The 20,398-nt window shown below is 43.2% G+C and overlaps 1 protein-coding gene across 1 annotated transcript; it reads left to right on the forward strand.

Moving 5' to 3' along the window:
• Window positions 1–14,474: 14,474 nt before the first annotated feature.
• LOC119904907 (frizzled-7-like) lies at window positions 14,475–17,895 on the forward strand. The gene has a single exon (XM_038721558.1). The coding sequence runs from the start codon at window positions 15,108–15,110 to the stop codon at window positions 16,770–16,772; it is 1,665 nt and encodes a 554-aa protein (XP_038577486.1). The 5' UTR covers window positions 14,475–15,107; the 3' UTR covers window positions 16,773–17,895.
• The last annotated feature ends 2,503 nt before the right edge of the window (window positions 17,896–20,398 follow it).

Genomic DNA, 20,398 nt, shown 5'->3' on the forward strand with positions numbered 1-20,398 from the left:
AAAATCTCAGAGCGCTGACAGCGACATTTTTTACAGCGTGCCTCTGACTTCTTCATGGGGACAAAACAGGAGGTGGATTTTCTTTGCAGTGGAGTTTTTCTAACTATAGCAGAGCGAGGTGGGGGGGGGGGCTCTGGTTGGAAAGGACCCCCCCCACCTCCCTATTTTAGCCTGCAGGTCCCATTAGCACCCCCAACACACACACACAGCGAAACTGAACCCGATGGGGCCCATCAGGGGGCCGTCCCCGCCCTCGGTGAGTCAGAGGAACTCATTTGGAGGTTTTCACAGAGCAGAAACACACTCAGCCGTCTTTTATGAAGACTTCAGTTTTGGACATTTGCTTTAATTTGAACTGTGTGAAATCTTCTGATCCCCACTTTTAATTAAGAAGTGAATTCAGGGGAACATCCGGCTCTAAACCCGGTTTTAAAAGGTCACACTGAAACCAACAAATTCAGGACGATGCTTGTTCACTGAGAACTTCAAACACATTTTATAAATATGGATGGAGTCACACATGAAACATTTAAATGAGAAACAAATCTGTTGATCACGACAAACTTCAGTCGTCTAGCAGTTTATTTCTGGAGTATCAAGTAAAAGTTTATACGTGTAACTTTAAAAACATTACGTCAGATCACTGATCAATTTACACATTAACTGAAATTAAATAATTTATGTGCCGATGAGAGTTTATGAAACATATAACCTTCCGAACTTCCAGCAAGAAGAAGAGAAAGATGAACAAGAGAACAAACGAGGAAGAAAACGTCAAACAGAGAAACAGGGAAATCCAAATAATCCCTAAATCTCCTCAGATCCAGGTTTCCTCTGAGGGTTAAGAGCTCCAAATCTAATCTCAGAGTCTCGCTGTGTAATCTGGCTTCCTGCTGCTTGACCTGAAGCCCCGCAGTTTAACTCCCAGACACAAAGACCAGTCCGACCAGTGGGACCAGTCCCCACCACGGGGTTCGGGGTCATCCCCCCTCAGGCTTTCAGTTTAAAAAGTTTAGCAGCCAGATTTTAAAGCATGAATGGATCAGTTATCACAGTCAGAGGTGAATAAGTGTGTTTGATCAGCTTACACAGACATCATGACCTAAATCTGGTGACCAGTTGCAGTTACCTGGCCGAGGGATGTAGATCTACTTTGAAGAACAGGACCAGTGGATCCACATTATTTATGGACCCCTAGTAGTCAATGAATTAGCTGCCTCTGCTGGACCGAGAGCTCAGACAGCATCCAGAACCGGCTTCCACACAGCAGTTGTTCTGATTGGAGCTTCTTCTAATGTAGTTCGCTAATGACATGCTAACACTTGGTCTTGGTAACAGTAAGTTAGCACTGTACGTAATAAGCTAGTTAGCCGGACAGGCTAACGTTAGAGCAGATAAATACAGTGTTTACTCCTTTTTCTTACGCTTCTGCTCTTGTGTTTTGGGGTTTTTAAAGACCGAAACACAAATATGAAGCGTGAAGTCCAGTTTTAATGCAAACAACAGACACGCAGCTAGCATCTAGCAGCTAGTAGCTAGCGGTTTAATCTTTACAATACTGTAAAGTTTTCGCAGCAGATATAATTTGAGTATGGTGCTAGCGTTAGTTAGCTGTACTCTGACTTTATTTGACCTGCTGTTGATTATTATTTTTGTTCTTTATGGATTTCTTACGTTCTTTAGTTGGACGCTGTATCGCTGCTTCTAGATGCTGCGAAGGCACAGAATCACCGTTTTGTTTTAAAGTTCTGGTTCATTTCACAAATTTGGGAATTTCACGTCCATCTGTTTGCCCTCGTTTACTTGTTTTTTGTGTGTTTGTCTGATTTGTTTATCAGAAGCTGCATATTAGCATGACTTCAGAAACGCCGCTAATAAAACAACAAAACAAGAAGTTCCACAAAAACTCGTCCCGTTGAGACATTTTGAACAAGTTCCCGTATTAATATTTGTCGTATTCTTTTGATTGGCAGGGAAATCAAATGTCAATTTAATGTGGAAGTTTGATTGATTGGAGACATAAAAGAGAAAGAAGAAGGTGTTTGTGCATATTTAACTCTGTTTTTGTTTTTGGCATACGTTTGATGAGAAAATTCATTCACGAACAAATATCATCATAAATAAATCAAAATGCAGCAGCCTTTGATATCTGGCCTCAGAAGAATCAGAAGTTTGATGTTATCTTTGATCTGAAAAACAGTTGTTGTTTTCTCTCTTTAACTTTTTATTTCAGGGAGCGGAGTTCCTCAACTTTCACCAGGCCGTCGTGTTACAGCTAATACGTTTAAAAAAATAAAAACAGACAGTAATAAGAGTTATTCTGCTCTACAACGCTAATAACACAATAAAATTGTTTAAAACTTAGTTAAGACCAACATCTTTTTGCTGTTGTCTGTTTAATCACAAACTTACGCTAATTCCACAAAATTTCTACAAAATTAGCAACAACCAAACCGAGAAATTAGAAAGCTAAAGTCAGAGAGCTAGCCCATCAAAAGAACGCTAGCTGCTGAGATAGCGATGGCTAAAACTAGATGCTCCGGCCGGCTATTAATTGCAACACGTTCACTAGGTCGTTAGATCTTTAACATCTGTAACATGTGTTTGGAAAAGTTTAGTTTATTTGTTAGGTTTCAGAAAAGGTTTATGTTTGGCCTAAAATAAGTATGCTATGTAAGTGATGTTATGTAACTTTAAAAATGTAAAATGTTGACTTTCGTGTTTGTTCACTCTTTATATGATTTCCTAACAGCTTCCTGACGACCTGGGACTGAGAACGGGCTGGTCTAACGTCTGGCATTAAGACTTCAGAATTTTGGATTTATTTAAATATTTAATAGATATTTAAATGTGTAACGTAAAAGAAATGTATTAATTAAAGATGTTTTAATTCTGAATTATAAATTAAAAAGCTAAGAGAAGACATTTAGTTTGTAGATACAAAAGAAAAATATGTAAAATAACTCACAAAATTCCATATACAATATAACTTTATCAACACACTTTTACCCAACAGCATTTCCGAGCACCAAACATAACAAACTGTCTTGCCTGTAAAAAGTGAGCTAATAAAATTAGACTTGAATGGATAAATCTTTGAATGAATCTGAATCTGTTCCATGCTTGTTATTTCAGACGTATCTGAATGCAGTGTGGTGAGTGGGAGCTGCAGGCTGTCAGGTAAATATAACACACATCCTCCATCAGTAAATCACCTGGAGACAAACACGCTGTCACAGCGCTGACCTCTCATCGACCTCTCCACAGGAAGCCGCTCGGGGCGAGTAAACACGTCAGGTAGGTGAGCTGTAAATCAACGTCCAGACAATAGAGTTCACGTCTGACGCTGCAGCAACAAACCTGCTGGAAACCGCTAACGTCTTTCTGACATCCCTGACATGCAGGAGTCTGTCGGACAAAACTGTCTCCTCATTCACACTCCGGTGGACTCTCCCTGTCTGCCGCACACAGAGTTCAGTGTATCCCTGCAGAAAAATAGAGAAACTCTTGGCAGGATATTTAGAATAAAAATAAATCAACCAGCTGGAAGTTTCTACAGCTGATTTAGTCTGGAAACATGGAGGAAGGGAAGAAGCTCTGCACACTGTGACTGATCAAACTACATGTTGGGTTTCTGTTTATCACTGCAGCCCTGCTGTGTTTTACTTTTCACCAGCAAACACGACGACGCAGAACAGAACAGTCTGCTGTTCTTCAGCAGGGTGAACGTGTTTCTCTTCTTCTTCACTCAGACTTGAGGAATCACAGCATGTGTGAGCGACGCTTCCTGTTCAGCTCAGGGTTTATCTTCAGACACGGCGAGGTGATTTCGCTCTGAAAACACACACACAAATACACACTGGAGCATAAATACTACAACTACTGCAGTTCTTGGAGATTTCTTCCTGCATCTGTTGATGTAGATGATTTTGTCGCTGAGTTAGAAGCTTGCTCTTCTCACTGCGTCTTCTCGTTCACACGGTTCGTTTAAGGAGTCTGTTTCAGGGTGAACCTTTGCAGTTGGTCAGCATGTGATCTGCATTTAAACCGACTCTGTAACACCTCAGCTGCCTCGTCGTCATGACGACACACAGCTGACGGTGTTGTTTTGAGCCCAAAATGCAATAAGACGGTGATTGAATTGAGTCTGATGAGCTGCACATGATGTTTACTGCGCTCGCTGCGTCACTGTTTTACTTCTGTTCATTTCTTTTTTTATATATGAAGGTAAATGTTGCTGTTGTTTCTGTTGTTGCTGTTGTTGTTGTTGTTGTTGGGACAGAAATGGTATTTTACCCCCATGCACAGACAGCTGAAGAAACATTCTCAGGAATCTGTTCCTCTGCTCTCTGAGCTGGTTTCTGGACGTGTGCTCTGGATCACGACTGAAAGATTCAGCATGTCTCAGGTCTGTGAGCTCTGACCCTGGAGGAGGAGGAGGTTTCACAGGACCTGACTTCCTGTTGTTGTTGACACCTGTCGCCGCATGCAGGTGTTAACAACAACAGGCTGTCTGTCTCACGGCTGCAAAGAATTTCCTTCACCGCCGTCGTCATGAAGCTGCTTGTAGTGACTGAACGTCCCTGAACCCGGTGGACTTGGTCTGGACTGTGTTCGAAGGGTTAAAACTTTTTTCTCAGCCCGCCCCGCCCCCTCAAAAGACCCTCTTTGTCCTCTTTTCACCCTCTCCTCTTCTTCTTCTTCTTCTTCTTCTGCCTCTCTCTCCGCTCTTCTTCTCTGCTCTGACCTGTGGGCGGAGCTCCTTTGTCCCCGCCGTCCCAGAGTGCATCTGGGCCCCCCTCCGGGCGGCTTGTCATGTTAATGTGTGTGAATGGGATGGTAATAGGATGTTAATATCATCTGCTCTTTAACATAGCTTCCACTGTGCAGGAATCCCCCCCGGACCCCCTTCACATGGCGGCTTCTCATCTTGTTTCAGTGGGGGAGGCCGAGGGAGGCGGGGGGGGGGGGGGGTGGTTCCACTTGAGGGCATCGATCCTCGAAGCCAAAAAGCTGAGCAGAGTCTGAGTGTTTTGAACATTTTCTCAACATGTTTTACTCCTGAATGAAACAAATCCTGTAAAAATCTAAGAGCTGTGGACCAGAAACCAGAAGCCCATTCAGTGGTATGACCAGTTGCTTAGGGGCCCCTGGCCACTGAGGGCCCCACCCACTTTAGCCTCAGCATGCTTATTTGTACAGTATGTGTGCTTAAGCTAATATTTACAACAGAAACACAAAGTTCCTTGGCGTTCACGACCTCGTCTGGTGCCTCCACTTCCTGCTTTTCACCATGTGGATGGAAAAAACCGCAGAGAACCAGAACTGGAGAACTTGCAGCGAGATGTGAGAACAGCCGAGAGGATCGTAGGGGTCTCTCTCCCCTTGATCCAGGACTGCTACCAGGAGCTTCTGGAAGTCCGTTCACCCTTCAGGCAGCTCTGCAGCAGCTTCTTCCCCCGATCTGTCAGACTTTCAAACACCCTGCTGACATCCACTGCAGGAGCGCCCCCACCTCCCCGGGGGCCCCAAACCAGCACCACATTCCACTGCATACTATGCACATCACGTTCATGCTTTACTGTCCATATCTATAACAACATATTGGTGCTTTACTGCGATCAATGTGAAAGCAGTCACCACACAGTGGTTTCAATTAATTAAATAAAACGTAAATCGGTCGATAAAATAATAGAGGAATAAATTACACATTGAAAGCTGTTTGGTGTAAATGAGTCTTAGGAAGTGAAACCAGGACTTTGAGCCTGATCTCCTCTGGCCCCACAGTGTAGGGGCCCGACAGCAGAGGCCCTGTCTCCTTTGGTTTTTAGCCTAGACCTTTGAATAGTTGGATCTAGAGATACGTGAAGGTGTCTGGCCTTAAAAGTAATTAGAAGAATTTTATATTAAATCCTAAAAGGCAGGACGCTAATGTGGTTCCAAATTCTGCAGCATTTTGGACTAATTGTAGGCGATTAATTGACTGAGACAGGACTATAGTGAAATAAAAGACTAAACCTGGAGTGTATTTAAGTCCTGGTCAAAACTACCCCTAGATTTCTGGCCAAGAGCTTGTAAGCTGCTAGTTCACCATACGTTCTTTAGGATGGGAGACCGAGTCCATATGATGTTGACAGATTAAGTTGTAGGAAGTTGTGACAGTCAGTACTTTATTTCAGCATCTATTACACACACGCTATCCACTCAGTGTAAATGTTTACATACTGCTGCTGTGAACTACTTCTGATGCTGCTAATATTTGAGTATGCGCTGAATGCACTTAGATTGTGTGTATAATTATTAGCACTTTAATGCTTCGGTCACACTGCGCTCTCTACGCTTTAGTCTCGTCTAATGTCAGTTACAGTGTCGTGTTGTAAGTTGTATTATTGTGACTTTGTTTTTAGCACCGTGTGAAACGACATCTCTTCTGCTGGTGAAGTTAAAGAAACTTCTGTCAGATCAAATGCAGCACAGTCAGTGTGAAGTTTTCTTTCTGATACCATTTGACTTCATGAGAGACTAAACAGGACGTGGATCAGCGATGAAAACACAACCTCAAATAAAAACCTAAATATTCTTTATTTCGGACGCTCTGAGGCGAAACTCAGCTATTGATCTGTTGCAACATCACCTTCCTTCATCCCAGTCAGATCAAACTGCACACAAAGCCTCGTCTTTCTGTCAACACATTCATCATGTAAACCAACAGTTGCATCAGACGCAAACCGCCTGCAACACAACAGAAACAGCCTCCATGGGAAACTGCCGGACGCATTAAGTGCGATCAGAGCGAGCGATCCCGACTCCACCTCCGAGTCTGACATCAGACGACTCAGAGCAGCAGTCTTTGTGCTTTTTCCAGCAGAGAAAGTTTTCTGAGAGGACGGGGGAGTCGTTGGGGGGGGGCGGTTTCACATCTGGTTTACGTATCAGGAGGACAATGGATCCCATCCAGCCTGAACTGATACTCGATACAGCTGAGAGCCTCTGCAGCTCGTTAATCTGATCATCTGCCAGGAGGTCAAACGGAGTCATCTGTGAGGCCTCGTTCAGTCTGCACGTTTTCTTTAAAGAGAAAAGTGTTGAGATCTGAAGACAGGAAATGTTTTAACTGCTGTCAGTCCATCAGAGTAGAAGAGATTCTCCCTAAAGCCACTATTTAACGTGCTAAGCTAGGCTAAACACATCCTGTTATAACACTGAGTAAATGTAAACAGCACTGGATGTATAGCTGCATTAGCTAACTACAAACTGCTAACATAATGTTGAACATGCAGCTCCTTTAACATCTGACTTTAAACACATTCAATGATGCTCGCTGCTTTCTAGCTACACTGGAAAAGTAGACTTTTAATTCGGTTTCGATTGAATCAAACAGCTCTGAACAAAGTGTGCATAATGTGTTAGCTAGCATTAGTTAGCTTGGAAGCTATTGTTCGGTTTTACTTGCTCTTTATCTTGTTAGCATGGCTATACCTCACCGGCAGCTTGATAGCATGGTTCTTTTGTGACTACATTTTTAGCAGATTTTTCTGTTCTGTAAATCTTTGTGCTAAGCTAGGCTACGTGCACCCTGCAATAATCTTTGCACTGGACACACAAAGATGAAACTGATTCATCTGACTCAAATAATGATTTAATATTTAATATTTCCCCGTCTGATTGTCAGCTGAATAAGTCTGCTCTCTTGCTAACAAATGTTAGCCAAACTATAGTCTGTGGGATTATTAGGAAATTATTTAGCCCGCTGGTTTCTTGCTTCTTACAAGGTTGTTTATTAGTCATTGACCAGCACAAGGCTGCATAACGAAACAAAATGTGTAGTTCCTTCATGCTACACACACAACATATAATCAAGTGTTTGTAGGTCTATATTAAAATATGACCAATGACTGTATTTATGTCAGAGGTAACACATGTTTTAGTAATAAAGCCAGAAAAAAAGATTAAAAAACAAGTTGAAGGAGCTATCGGCTGCTGCTTCTACAAACTGTCGGTGGCAATAGCAACGTAGCATGTTTTTATCGTCATCTTTAGCATGTTAGCATGGGTTCCTCTTAGCTCGGAAGTCGGAGCTGGGAATGATGTCATGCCCCAGTTGACCACGTTCCAGTTAACATGTCGGAAATTGTCCAACTCCGGTTTATAAAAGCACATTTCTCTGTATTAACGCGTACTAAACGCAGTAGCAACACGTCCACAGACAGCAGCTAGACAACACGTTGAGACACAGAAGTGCTAATAAACTACAGCTTGTTACTAACTGTTGATACTCAGAGCAGCCATGTCGGATTATGAAGTCAGAGGTGGAGCGGTTCTCCCGACTTTCTGAGTCGGAAATCCGACTTCAGGCGGCGTCCATTTGAAATTTTCCGACTTCACAGTACAAATGTAACGCTCCATTAGCCTGGCTATGTCACAAGTACTAGCTTTTAGATGGAGCTAGGCTAACAGGTTCCCCTCGCTTCCACTCTTTGTGCTAAGCTAAGCTTGTTCTCTGCTCCAGGCTGACGTGATACGAGCTGGGCTCCGAATCCCCAGAGAGGAGGGGGAGGCGAAGCCCCTCACCTCTGTCTCTGGTTTTCTTCAGCAGCACTTTCTCAGGAATGTAAGAGGAGATGAAAAGATGGGGGGAGGGGAGCCGAACACACTGCAGCAGAAACTCAACGGCTGAGAGAAGCAGGAAGCCAGGACGCGTTAATACTGATCGATTTTGTGTTTGTGAATGTTAAACTATTCTTTGTGAGCTAATGAATGAAACATGAAGCTCCGTCCTCCCCGCTCACATTTACATGAGCTTTACTCGGAGCTGGACACAGTGCGGTGATCTAAAGATGATCATCAAGTTTCTGCAGTGAGACCAAGTCAAATTGTCTTTAATCTGCTTTTTCAGCCGTACTGACAGAAAACAAAATCCTCTTTTACCCCCCCCCCCCTACAGTTTATGTTCATATAAGTGAAACGTATAGGCAGAAACCCCTGAGAGGTAAACATTAGAAGGAGAGTGGATGGCGTCTTTTATTTTGAAAAGCTCAGGCCTAAAAAGGCCGTGTGGCGTCGGTGGTGTTTTGGTTAACGCCGTGTGTGTTTACACTCCGTCCACTCCTCCTCTCTCGGCTCTGAGGAACGATGGAAACTCGTCTGTCAGATAAATAACGGAGAGATTCAGTCAGTGGAAAAGCTGTCAGAGTGAGACTCTCAGGAACGTTTGGGTTTTTATCTCCGGATCAGAAACAGGAAGCTGGAAGGTTCATCTCAACCATATTTCTGTTTTTGTTTACATTTTATCTCCATGTCGTTCTGTTGCTTTTTAAAAATGTCTTTGGATAAATTAAACAAACTTTAAAATCTCTGAGGGACTGGTGACCTCCCCCTGACCTCCTCAGGGTGTGGTGGATCTGGTCCTGGATCTGAGTCCCACAGGACGGCGAGTTTTCTGCCAACAGCTGATGGAGAGGGAAGATAAAAACGAGTTCATCAAGAACAGAACGTGTTTATCTGACATCAGATCTTCCTCTCCAGACTTTCTTATCGTCTTGGACTCGGGGGGCCGATTTGGGCAGGAACCAGGCGGGTAGAGACAAAAACCTGCATCGTTTGAATTCATTTTGTCGTCGTCCACACGTTCAGAAGGGAAATCTAAACTCGGAGGACACTCAGTTATAAACGCGAACCGATAGACGAATCTGAAGGCGCATTAAATCCGACGTCGACCATCAGAAAGCTCCTGTTCTGTCTGAAGCCGGCGAGCGATCAGTGAGTCAATGTTCAGGCTTCAGTTATCGACTGATTTAAGTTTAAAGAAAGAAACGCATCCCCCTCTTCTTCTTCTTTATGTCAGAGGGTTTTAAAAATAGATCAGAGCCTGAACCCTCATCTTCATATGGAGATGAGGCAGAGTGGGGGGGTCCAACTCATCCAGCAACGGCCGCCTGCAGAGAGATTTAAATAAAACTGAATGATGAAGTTTTAATGTGTTTAATACATTTTTTCCTGCTTTTCAGTCAGATTCACATAAATAGAAATGTTGCGTTTGATGACGTTTTATTTTTCTCACTCATAACATCTACTGTTTGATTTCGGTCCTCGGTCTTCACAGCTTCTCTCCCACACATCCTTCAGTCCATCCCTAAGTTTCGGTCTGTCAGCATCCTGCGCCCAAAAGTCAGCGCCGCCATTTTGTTTACTTAAAACTTTGATTGCTGCAGTTTGCGTCAAAAGTCGCGCTCCTTCCTCTCAGAGTCAAACACATGTTGAATGATTCAACATGTGTGACTTCCACCTCCCGAGGAAATCCTGATCTCTCCATCCAGAACAAATGTCCAGAAATCAGCTGCAGACCCTGAAGATTTGCTGTGTTTTTTTACAGTGTGATGATGCCTCTAAATATAGAAACTGTTTTAATGGCTGCTTTTAAGGAGAAACGTTTGTTTTGTTTATGGAAAACGTCCTGATGGTGGTAAAGGTGCAGGACCCCAAAGAGGTTTTAATAAATCTGATCATCAAATGATTAACTAGAAATGATTAAAATAAAATAAAAATGTTTTCTGTGACATACTGGTAGTTTTATCCCTCGAGGTTTCTATAATTATTATAATGAAATGATCTGACGAGGGAACATCACTCTGCAGCCTGTGACAAAATAAACGTGTTTTTTAAGGAGACACAAGTGAAAAGGTTTGGGAGATGATTGAAATTAGCGCTCAGCAGGTCGTCTCCTCTGGGTAAACTCAGTAAACCTCCCCCGTCCTGTGCAGATGTTACCACAGCAGTGTTAACTCTGACACTGAGCTGCTGTTCGCCAGCGTTCACGCAGAAAACAGGCCTGTGCTAAAACAACAACATGAAGTTTAGGTAACAGATCCATGAGCCTGCAGGTTTATAAAACCCAGCCGGTGTTTCCAGCAGCTTGTGAGCTGCTCTGAACAACTGCAACATGTTCAATCTGAAGAACCGTGTGGAGAAGAGGTTTGAAATAAATGAGCATTTAATGTTGTAAGAGAGGCTGATTTCAGAGGGAGGATGTGCAGAGGGCTCAGCTGCTGCTGCTGCTGCTGCTGCTGCTGCTGCTGCATGTCAAACAGCAGCGTGAGTCATGTTTGATTCAATCTGCTGTATGTGTGTTCATGAACTCTCAGGTAGACTCATCCAGAGAGCCTATTTAAAACACCAACTCAGTCATGTGACCTGGTTCTCTGCAGCCAGGACCACACACGTGTTATAAATACATGCTTTGTATCGGCGGCCCTCAGGGGCCTTGATGAAGAGGAGGCAGAGGAGGAGGATGAAGAAGGGAAAGAGAGAAGAGAAGAACGTGTGGAGGAGATCTGCTCTTCCTGTAGATATTGAGAAAAATGCCCACACGCTCCTACACAGCAGCGTCTCTTGTAGACATTTGGCATCTCCATGTAGTTGTTGTGGTGTCTTTATTGTCATTTTGTGTCCCTTTGTAGTCATTTTCCGTGTCTTTGCACTTGCTTTGCATCTCTCTGTAGTAATTTAGCGTCTCTTTGTAGTTGTCTTGTATCTGTAATCGTTTTGTGTATCTTTGTTGTTATTATGCGTATCTTTGTAGTAATTTAGCGTCTCTTTGTAGTTGTCTTGTATCTGTAATTGTTTTGTGTATCTTTGTTGTTATTATGCGTATCTTTGTAGTAATTTAGCGTCTCTTTGTAGTTGTCTTGTATCTGTAATCGTTTTGTGTATCTTTGTTGTTATTATGCGTATCTTTGTAGTAATTTAGCGTCTCTTTGTAGTTGTCTTGTATCTGTAATTGTTTTGTGTATCTTTGTTGTTATTATGCGTATCTTTGTAGTAATATAGTGTCGCTTTGTAGTTGTCTTGTATCTGTAATTGTTTTGTGTATCTTTGTTGTTATTATGCGTATCTTTGTAGTAATTTAGCGTCTCTTTGTAGTTGTCTTGGATCTGTAATCGTTTTGTGTATCTTTGTTGTTATTATGCGTATCTTTGTAGTAATTTAGCGTCTCTTTGTAGTTGTCTTGTATCTGTAATCGTTTTGTGTATCTTGTTGTTATTATGCGTATCTTTGTAGTAATTTAGCGTCTCTTTGTAGTTGTCTTGGATCTGTAATCGTTTTGTGTATCTTTGTTGTTATTATGCGTATCTTTGTAGTAATTTAGCGTCTCTTTGTAGTTGTCTTGTATCTGTAATTGTTTTGTGTATCTTTGTTGTTATTATGCGTATCTTTGTAGTAATATAGCGTCTCTTTGTAGTTGTCTTGTATCTGTAATTGTTTTGTGTATCTTTGTTGTTATTATGCGTATCTTTGTAGTAATTTAGCGTCTCTTTGTAGTTGTCTTGTATCTGTAATCGTTTTGGGGATCTTTGTTGTTATTATGCGTATCTTTGTAGTAATTTAGCGTCTCTTTGTAGTTGTCTTGTATCTGTAATCGTTTTGGGGATCTTTGTTGTTATTATGCATATCTTTGTAGTAATTTAGCGTCTCTTTGTAGTTGTCTTGTATCTGTAATCGTTTTGGGGATCTTTGTTGTTATTATGCGTATCTTTGTAGTAATTTAGCGTCTCTTTGTAGTTGTCTTGTATCTGTAATCGTTTTGGGGATCTTTGTTGTTATTATGCGTATCTTTGTAGTAATTTAGCGTCTCTTTGTAGTTGTCTTGTATCTGTAATCGTTTTGGGGATCTTTGTTGTTATTATGCATATCTTTGTAGTAATTTAGCGTCTCTTTGTAGTTGTCTTGTATCTGTAATCGTTTGGGGATCTTTGTTGTTATTATGCGTATCTTTGTAGTAATTTAGCGTCTCTTTGTAGTTGTCTTGGATCTGTAGCTGTTTTGTGGCTCTCCGTAATCGTTTTGTGTATCTCTGACGTGTCTTTATGGTCCACTCATGCTGAGCGGACATGTCTTCTTGACTCTGAGCATTTGCCAAACTCCATGCTCCCAACTGTTGTTTTTACTCTTCAGTTTTGAAAGAAACGAGATGTAACGTGGCTGAGGTACATGATGTTGGAATATTCCCTTATGTAGAAGAAAAGAAAATCCTCAGCGAGAACCCTTTGGGGTTTTAATGAAGCCATGTTTGTCCCCGTGACCTCTGAGCTGCAGAGTAATAGATGGTCGTATTTCTCTCTGTGTAGTGGAGAATGTCGGCCTGGCCTGCAGTCACTGCAGAGGTATGTGGAGACTGTCAGAGATCCAACATGTCCGCCCTGCAAACAGAGCTGAAACGCCTCAGCTGTTGGAGTGTGAGTGTGCTGAAGGGAATGTGTTTACATTAGACAGACACGGCGTTGCTGGGAGAGATGGCTGTATTCAGATCCTTCACTTGAGTAAAAGTATATATATCTAACACTAATGTATACTTTGTTTTCATTCTATCTATACAACTACATTTACATGATGAATGATACAACACTTCAGAGTCATGAGACACATTGTTCATGTCATGTTATATAAATGTCCAGTTATTGTTATTTAAATAGTTTTTGAATGTCATTAATTAATGTTGTCATTCTATTTATAATTTTAAAGGAATCTGTTTCCTTGTCAGACTGTTTGCATTTACTCTGTGAGGATCAGTTCTTTTTATACACACACACACACACTATATATATATAGTGTGACTTTCATGAGTTTCTTGTGTTGCCCTCACACTGCAACACACAGCCCTCTACAGTCTGTGATTATTCTGGTAGATATTCATTAGTACCTGCATCACAAGGTTACAGTCTGGAGAAATCTAGTTAAACTGAAATGTAATTATAACTTACCACTGTCATTTGTAATAAATGGGATAATTGACCTTCCTGTTTTTCTACACAAAAACACATTTTGAGGAAACTTGATCTTATTTTTCTTTGGTAGTTTTAGTAAAAACAGACACAGAAAAGAAGGTTTAACAAAAAACAAGACATTAAGTCAGATTTTCCATAAAATCACAGAGTGCTGTTAGTTTAAAATGATTAAAGTATAACCCATCATTTATTCATAGGTTTTTCTTTAGAGTAAAAACAGAAGGAATATAAATATTTTCTGGTATTTAGGTTCATTTGAGGGGTAAAAACTTTAAAGCAAAACTTAAATAAGAGTACTAATATTTTATTAAAAGGTTTTTTACTCAGTAGAAATCAGAAAACAAATGCATTCCATTAATCTGCAATATAACTACAAAGTACTTTAAAGTAGTAAAGAGTTCAGTATAGTACATTAGGGTACTTTTACCTTTCAGTAGGCCACATTGTTTTTTTAATACTTGTTGCTTCAGAGTTTGAACACTTTGAGCGCAGCACTTTTACTCTTTGTGGTATTTGTACTTTGTGGTATTGGTGCGTTTAGTAAAGTAAATGTATATAAAACGCACACTGAGGTGTTTCAGCAGGAATATTAAAGATGTGAAGGATCTTTTGTCGCTGAGGCCCAAACGCAGCGCCCCGCCCATTCCACCTCCGCCGACCAATCAGCGGCGTCAAGAGCGATAAAACAAAGCGTCTGATTGGAGGAGAGACGGCAGCCGAGTTTCAAGGCGCCCCCTCCTGCAGGAGAAGGCGTCGAATAGCAGGGGGGAGGCCTGGAAACCGGCCCGGGCAGAGTGATGAGGCTCCTGCAGACCTCACGGAGGGAACAGAGCTCCACGGAGCGCAGAGAGCTGCAGGCTGAAGACGAGCGTTTCATTAACAAAGAAAACTTTTCATCGCGCGTCTGCGGACACTCTGACGGAGGAGAAAGTGCTGAGGAGTTTTTGTGCACACTTGGATTTCTGTACATGCGGCGCAGCCCGACCGGGACATCTGGAGGAAAAGACCGTGCGGCTGAAGAAGAAGGACAGAGCGTTTTTAAATCTGTGAAGTGGAACTGATTTGATTGACTGGATCCAGACTACGAGCGTTTCGGGGTGTGAATAAATCCCGTTTTCCACCATTTTCTTGCAGAGTTGTGGACATTGCTGTGGACTAATAAAGGAATGCAGCAGTAGAGACTCCCACACTGCTTTGACTCAGCTGCTGGACTTTAGTTGTTCTTTATCTTTTTCTGCCGCCGGTGAACAGTTGGAGCTTTTTGGAAAGACTTCTACTTTGTGGAAACTACTTTTTGTCTCATTTATCAGGGGTTTGTTTGCCATCATGGCGGTAGAGAGAAGCTGGCGGTGGGTTTGGATAACGGGTCTGTCTCTGGTCTTTGCGCTCCTCTTCCAGCCGTGTGCCGCTCAGTATGAGAAGGGGATTTCCATACCGGAGCACGGCTTCTGCCAGCCCATCTCCATCCCCCTCTGCACGGACATCGCCTACAACCAGACCATCATGCCCAACCTGCTGGGGCACACCAACCAGGAGGACGCCGGGCTGGAGGTCCACCAGTTTTACCCGCTGGTTAAAGTCCAGTGCTCTGTGGACCTGAAGTTCTTCCTGTGCTCCATGTACGCGCCCGTTTGCACGGTTCTGGAGCAGGCCATACCGCCCTGCAGGTCGCTGTGTGAGCGGGCACGGCAGGGCTGCGAGGCGCTCATGAATAAATTCGGCTTCCAGTGGCCGGAGAGGCTGCGCTGCGAGAACTTCCCGGTCCACGGAGCAGGAGAGATCTGCGTGGGTCAGAACACGACTGACGCCGACGGCCCCACATCCGACCCGACCCCCAAGCTCCCTGAGCTTGTGACCCTCCCGCCGTATGTCAGGACCACGCAGCCCTTCTCCTGCCCCCTGCAGCTCCAGGTGCCCACCTACCTCAACTACCACTTTCTGGGGGCAAAGGACTGCGGTGCGCCCTGCGAGGTCTCCAAGCCCAACGGACTGATGTATTTCCGTGAGGAAGAGTTAAAGTTTGGCCGGCTCTGGGTCGGTATCTGGTCCGTTCTGTGTTGCGTGAGCACCCTCTTCACCGTGCTCACGTATCTGGTGGACATGAGGCGGTTTCGGTACCCAGAGAGACCGATCATCTTCCTGTCCGGCTGCTACTTCATGGTGGCGGTGGCCTACGCCGCCGGCTTCCTGTTGGAGGACAAAGTAGTGTGTATCGATAAGTTCGGTACGGACAGCTACAAGATGGTGGCCCAGGGCACCAAAAAAGAAGGCTGCACCATTCTCTTCATGATCCTCTACTTCTTTGGCATGGCCAGCTCCATCTGGTGGGTGATCCTGTCCCTCACCTGGTTTCTGTCAGCCGGGATGAAGTGGGGCCACGAGGCCATTGAGGCCAACTCGCAGTACTTCCACCTGGCAGCCTGGGCGGTGCCCGCAGTTAAAACCATCACCATCCTGGCTATGGGGCAGGTGGACGGCGACCTTCTCACCGGTGTCTGCTACGTGGGGATCTACAACGTGGACGCCCTCCGGGGCTTCGTCCTGGCGCCGCTGTTCGTCTACCTCTTCATCGGCACTTCCTTCCTGTTGGCGGGCTTCGTCTCGCTCTTCCGCATCCGCACGATCATGAAGCACGACGGCACCAAGACGGAGAAGCTGGAGAAGCTGATGGTGCGCATCGGCGTGTTCAGCGTGCTGTACACGGTGCCCGCCACCATCGTCATCGCCTGCTACTTCTACGAGCAGGCTTTCCGGCCGCAGTGGGAGAGGACGTGGCACATGCAGACGTGCAAGCGCTTCGCCGTGCCGTGCCCGTCCGGAAACTTCGCACCGTTGACGCCGGACTTCACCGTGTTCATGATCAAGTACCTGATGACCATGATCGTGGGGATCACGTCTGGCTTCTGGATCTGGTCTGGGAAGACGCTGCAGTCGTGGCGCAGGTTTTATAAGAGACTGACTAACGGCAACCAGGGAGAGACGACGGTGTAGAGCCGGAGGAGGAGGAGGGGTGTGTTTACTCGGACATTTGACTCTGGGAAGTAAAAACAGACAGTTGTCTTGTGCTCAGATCTGACTGAGCCATTTGTTCAGAGGACAGATGGAAGTCTGGCTGCTCTGACACGAGAGAAGAGCTCAGTCATGAACACTCGAGGACCACTCGTTATATCCTTCAGCTGCGGTCACAGCGTCTTTGATTCTGCCACAAATGACTTTTCCACTTGTAGCTCTTTAATTTTTCTTGTAACTGAAACAGGATTTAGAGTCTTTTGAGGAAGTTGGGTAACATTTTATTTTACGGGTCTGAAGTTTGACGTTACCTGGGAGAAAAACAATCTGATACTAAATGAACTAATTTCATTATCTGTTAATTCTTCAGTCTTTACGATGTCCATGCCAGAGTGGAAGGTGACGTCTTCAGGTGTCCGACCAAAGTTTAAAAGAGTTTCAGCTTGGAATAAAACAAACACAAAAAACCTATAAACACTTTGAGCCAGCTGAACATTTACATTTCACCTTTTACATTTACTCATTTGGCAACATAAACCCATCATGCTGTTTACAATTAGAGGAATAATGAACGCACATTTACTTTTTTAAATCCCTGTTCAGTTCAAGTGTGTCTCGCACAGATTGTTGTAGTTTGACTCGTGGAGGTAATAAATGTTCTTTAGCCTTTAACATCCGACTGCTGCGATTTGTGTCAGAAATGCTGAGAATTCAGCTGCTTTGAATGGGAACAGATATAAGTCACTTAAATCCACGGTAACTTTAAGAATTACGTTCTGTTTTTGTAAACTCTCAGATATCAGTAACGACGTCAGCCTCAGAAATCCTCAGTGTGGATTTAAAGTTCCTGATCTTCCTCACAGTTGTGATTAAATTAAGTTTTTTCTGACCCGTAGGATGAAGCGTTATGTATTTCCATGTCTTTATTTGTCCGTCTGTTGAATCCATGTTTCCCAGTTTAGAGCAGAACTGCCTCATTCATTCATCCATGTAAATATACTCTGAGAGGAACGTATGTATTTATGAGTGTTTTAAACGTGTGTTTGATGCTACACGGCGTGTACTTGTACAGTTTTTCAGAATAAAAGGTTTTTAAAAAGCTGCATTAAAAGAAGAATCATTGATGCACATGTTCCCCTGTGGCTTGTTGAAATCCGTACGGGGGGTAAAGTGGGTTCGTTCCGGACGGCTGATCGCTGCCTTCCTGCTGAAATTTGATGCCTTTTTCTTTTTCCTTTTGTCCCGGCTGCAGGAAAGGTTGCTGAAGCCCTCGCTGTGCCTCCGAGACTGAAACCAGAGCAGCGTGACCTCCTTACAGGCGAGGGACAGAAAACACAGTTCGTCTTCTTCAGGTCAGGAAAAGTCAAATGAAAAGTTTCTGTCGTGCGTGGATTCACTTTTCATTCGGCAGCAGGGGCTTCTTAAAATATTGAGGTTCATGTTGAGCTAAGTAAACGTAGGTAGTGATTTCAGAGGATCTGCTAACAGCTGATTCAGAAACAGCAGCCCTCTGTTAGATCCTTTAAATCAGGAGCATCAGTGGTGATGATGTGGCGCCTCCGGTGGTGACAAGATGAACTGCAGGGTGTCAGTGTTTGTAAATGTCTGTTATTAGAATTGTATTGATGAGTGCTGTTAGCCACACTGATACCAACATAATAATAATGCTGACACCTATACTGATATTATTACTAATTAAACAATAACAATAATTAAACAGCTGTAGGACTGACTGATGTGGACTCCTAGAGGAATGAGCAGAGGACTTACTGCCCTCCAGTGGTCACTCTGAGTCACTACGTTACACTGAGATGTGGCCAACAGGACTCTCACTTCTTATTATGTTGACTTTTTTTAATCAAATTTATTTGAATTTGCAAATCTTACAAAAGTATAAAAACAATTGTAACAGAACAATGCGTACAGGAGCTGCCTGCTAAGGGGGGGGGGACCATATTAAAAACTTCAAAAATAACACAAGCTGATACAGTTTTACTTGCCTTTTGCTTCAGAGAGCCCTGAATTCATGAGATGTGAATATGAAATTTGGCCATAATAATAATAATAATGAGATTATTCAAAATCAGAAAACATTCCTTAAAAGCAAAACTTAGATATTTTCTGAAGGCACATATTTTATTCCAGACATTTTTCGCAATAGGACAGTGCCAGAACAGATGTGTAACAGTTCCTGGACATCCACCACAGAAACTACAATTCAGTTCAATATCTGTCCTAAATCTGTACTTAATGTATTTTTTAGCTGGATAGAATTTATGTATTAATTGGTGATTAGGTAGAAGCCGCATTTCTTCCGTACTATATCATCCACAATCTGTTTACTTCTTATTATGTACTAATCAGTATTGATGACAAAGGACTACATTCACTATGGATCAATCTGCTGATTCTTTTCTCCTTTAATCATTTAAAGTTCTGAAAATAGTCCAACAAACAGTCCAAACCTCCAAAATGACATTAAAATCTTCACGTCAACTCAGCTGTACTTGTATAAACTGCATTTTATAAGCGTCTCGTATAAAATGTGACTTTAAGGGCAAAAACTCAATGGTGTAAAAGAAAAGAAGCCTGTGGTGGAAATGTTGATTATACAGTCAGCAGGGAAAAGACAACAAACGCTTCCAAACGTCTAACGATATCATCTTGAAGCGGTGTCGGGTAACATCGTAGTAATGCAGGCATTTAGAGGGAGAAACTCTGCGTCAGATAGTCTTATCACAGACGATAACACAACATGTTTGACTGAAGCAGCTCGTGTGTCAATGCAGACACAAACCTTCACGCAAGTTTTCTATAAATCAAAGGTTCCCCCCTTTCACCAAAAATAAATATTAGGTATTATAATAATTAGCCTGTTGTCAATTCTCTATTTATACCGAAAATCCAGATCAAGAGAGCTTTTTTATTAACTGTCGCAGTACTTTTCTCTTTCTCTTTATTCCCCTTTGTTCATTGTATCTTCCAAACATATTCAGATAAATATGATCTAATAGATTCATCGAGTTTCGGGCAGTCTTTTGTGTTCATTGTGATGACGTTGAAGATACGATTTATCGCTACAATCCGTCGTCTTCCTGCAACAACTCGCCTCTCTGAGATTTCAGAGCGAGATTCAGTTTCCTGTTAAAAACAAAGGGGGTCACTGGGAGTCCCTGGTAGGGATCCTTTCCTTGATGTTGTATAACAGTCTGATGCAGGAGCCTAGAAGAACAAGACCAGGAGGGAGGCCGCCGGCCTTCAGCACTTACTACGCTGTGATGGACCAGAAGCTCGTCCTCCGCCACGTCATTGATGGACTCCGCAAAGTGCACTTTGTTTTCACTGTAAGCTCTGACGGCCACGCGCACACGTTCCTCCAGACAACCGTCCAGAGACGAAGAGAAGGTGAAGGAAGTGAGAGCCGAGACCTTAAACCGTGTCTCACATGTGCAGATACTTCAGCACCTCAAGTCCTTTCATGGCTCGTATCCTGGTTAAACCTCATGAACAACCGGGTTAATGCTCATTTGGTGCTCTGGGCGAGCTTCCCCTGGCGGCGCACCACATCTTTATTTATTACAAACCAGAAATGAAATAATCAACAATAT

The sequence above is a fragment of the Micropterus salmoides genome, unplaced genomic scaffold (genome assembly GCF_014851395.1).
Source record: "Micropterus salmoides isolate LMB-PRFRI ecotype aquatic unplaced genomic scaffold, ASM1485139v1 Ms_hic_scaffold_1, whole genome shotgun sequence".
Lineage (NCBI taxonomy): Eukaryota > Metazoa > Chordata > Actinopteri > Centrarchiformes > Centrarchidae > Micropterus > Micropterus salmoides.

Coding starts and splice junctions, on each gene's coding strand:
- LOC119904907 (XM_038721558.1), top strand. CDS start 15,108: ATGGCGGTAGAGAGAAGCTGGCGGTGGGTTTGGATAACGGGTCTGTCT.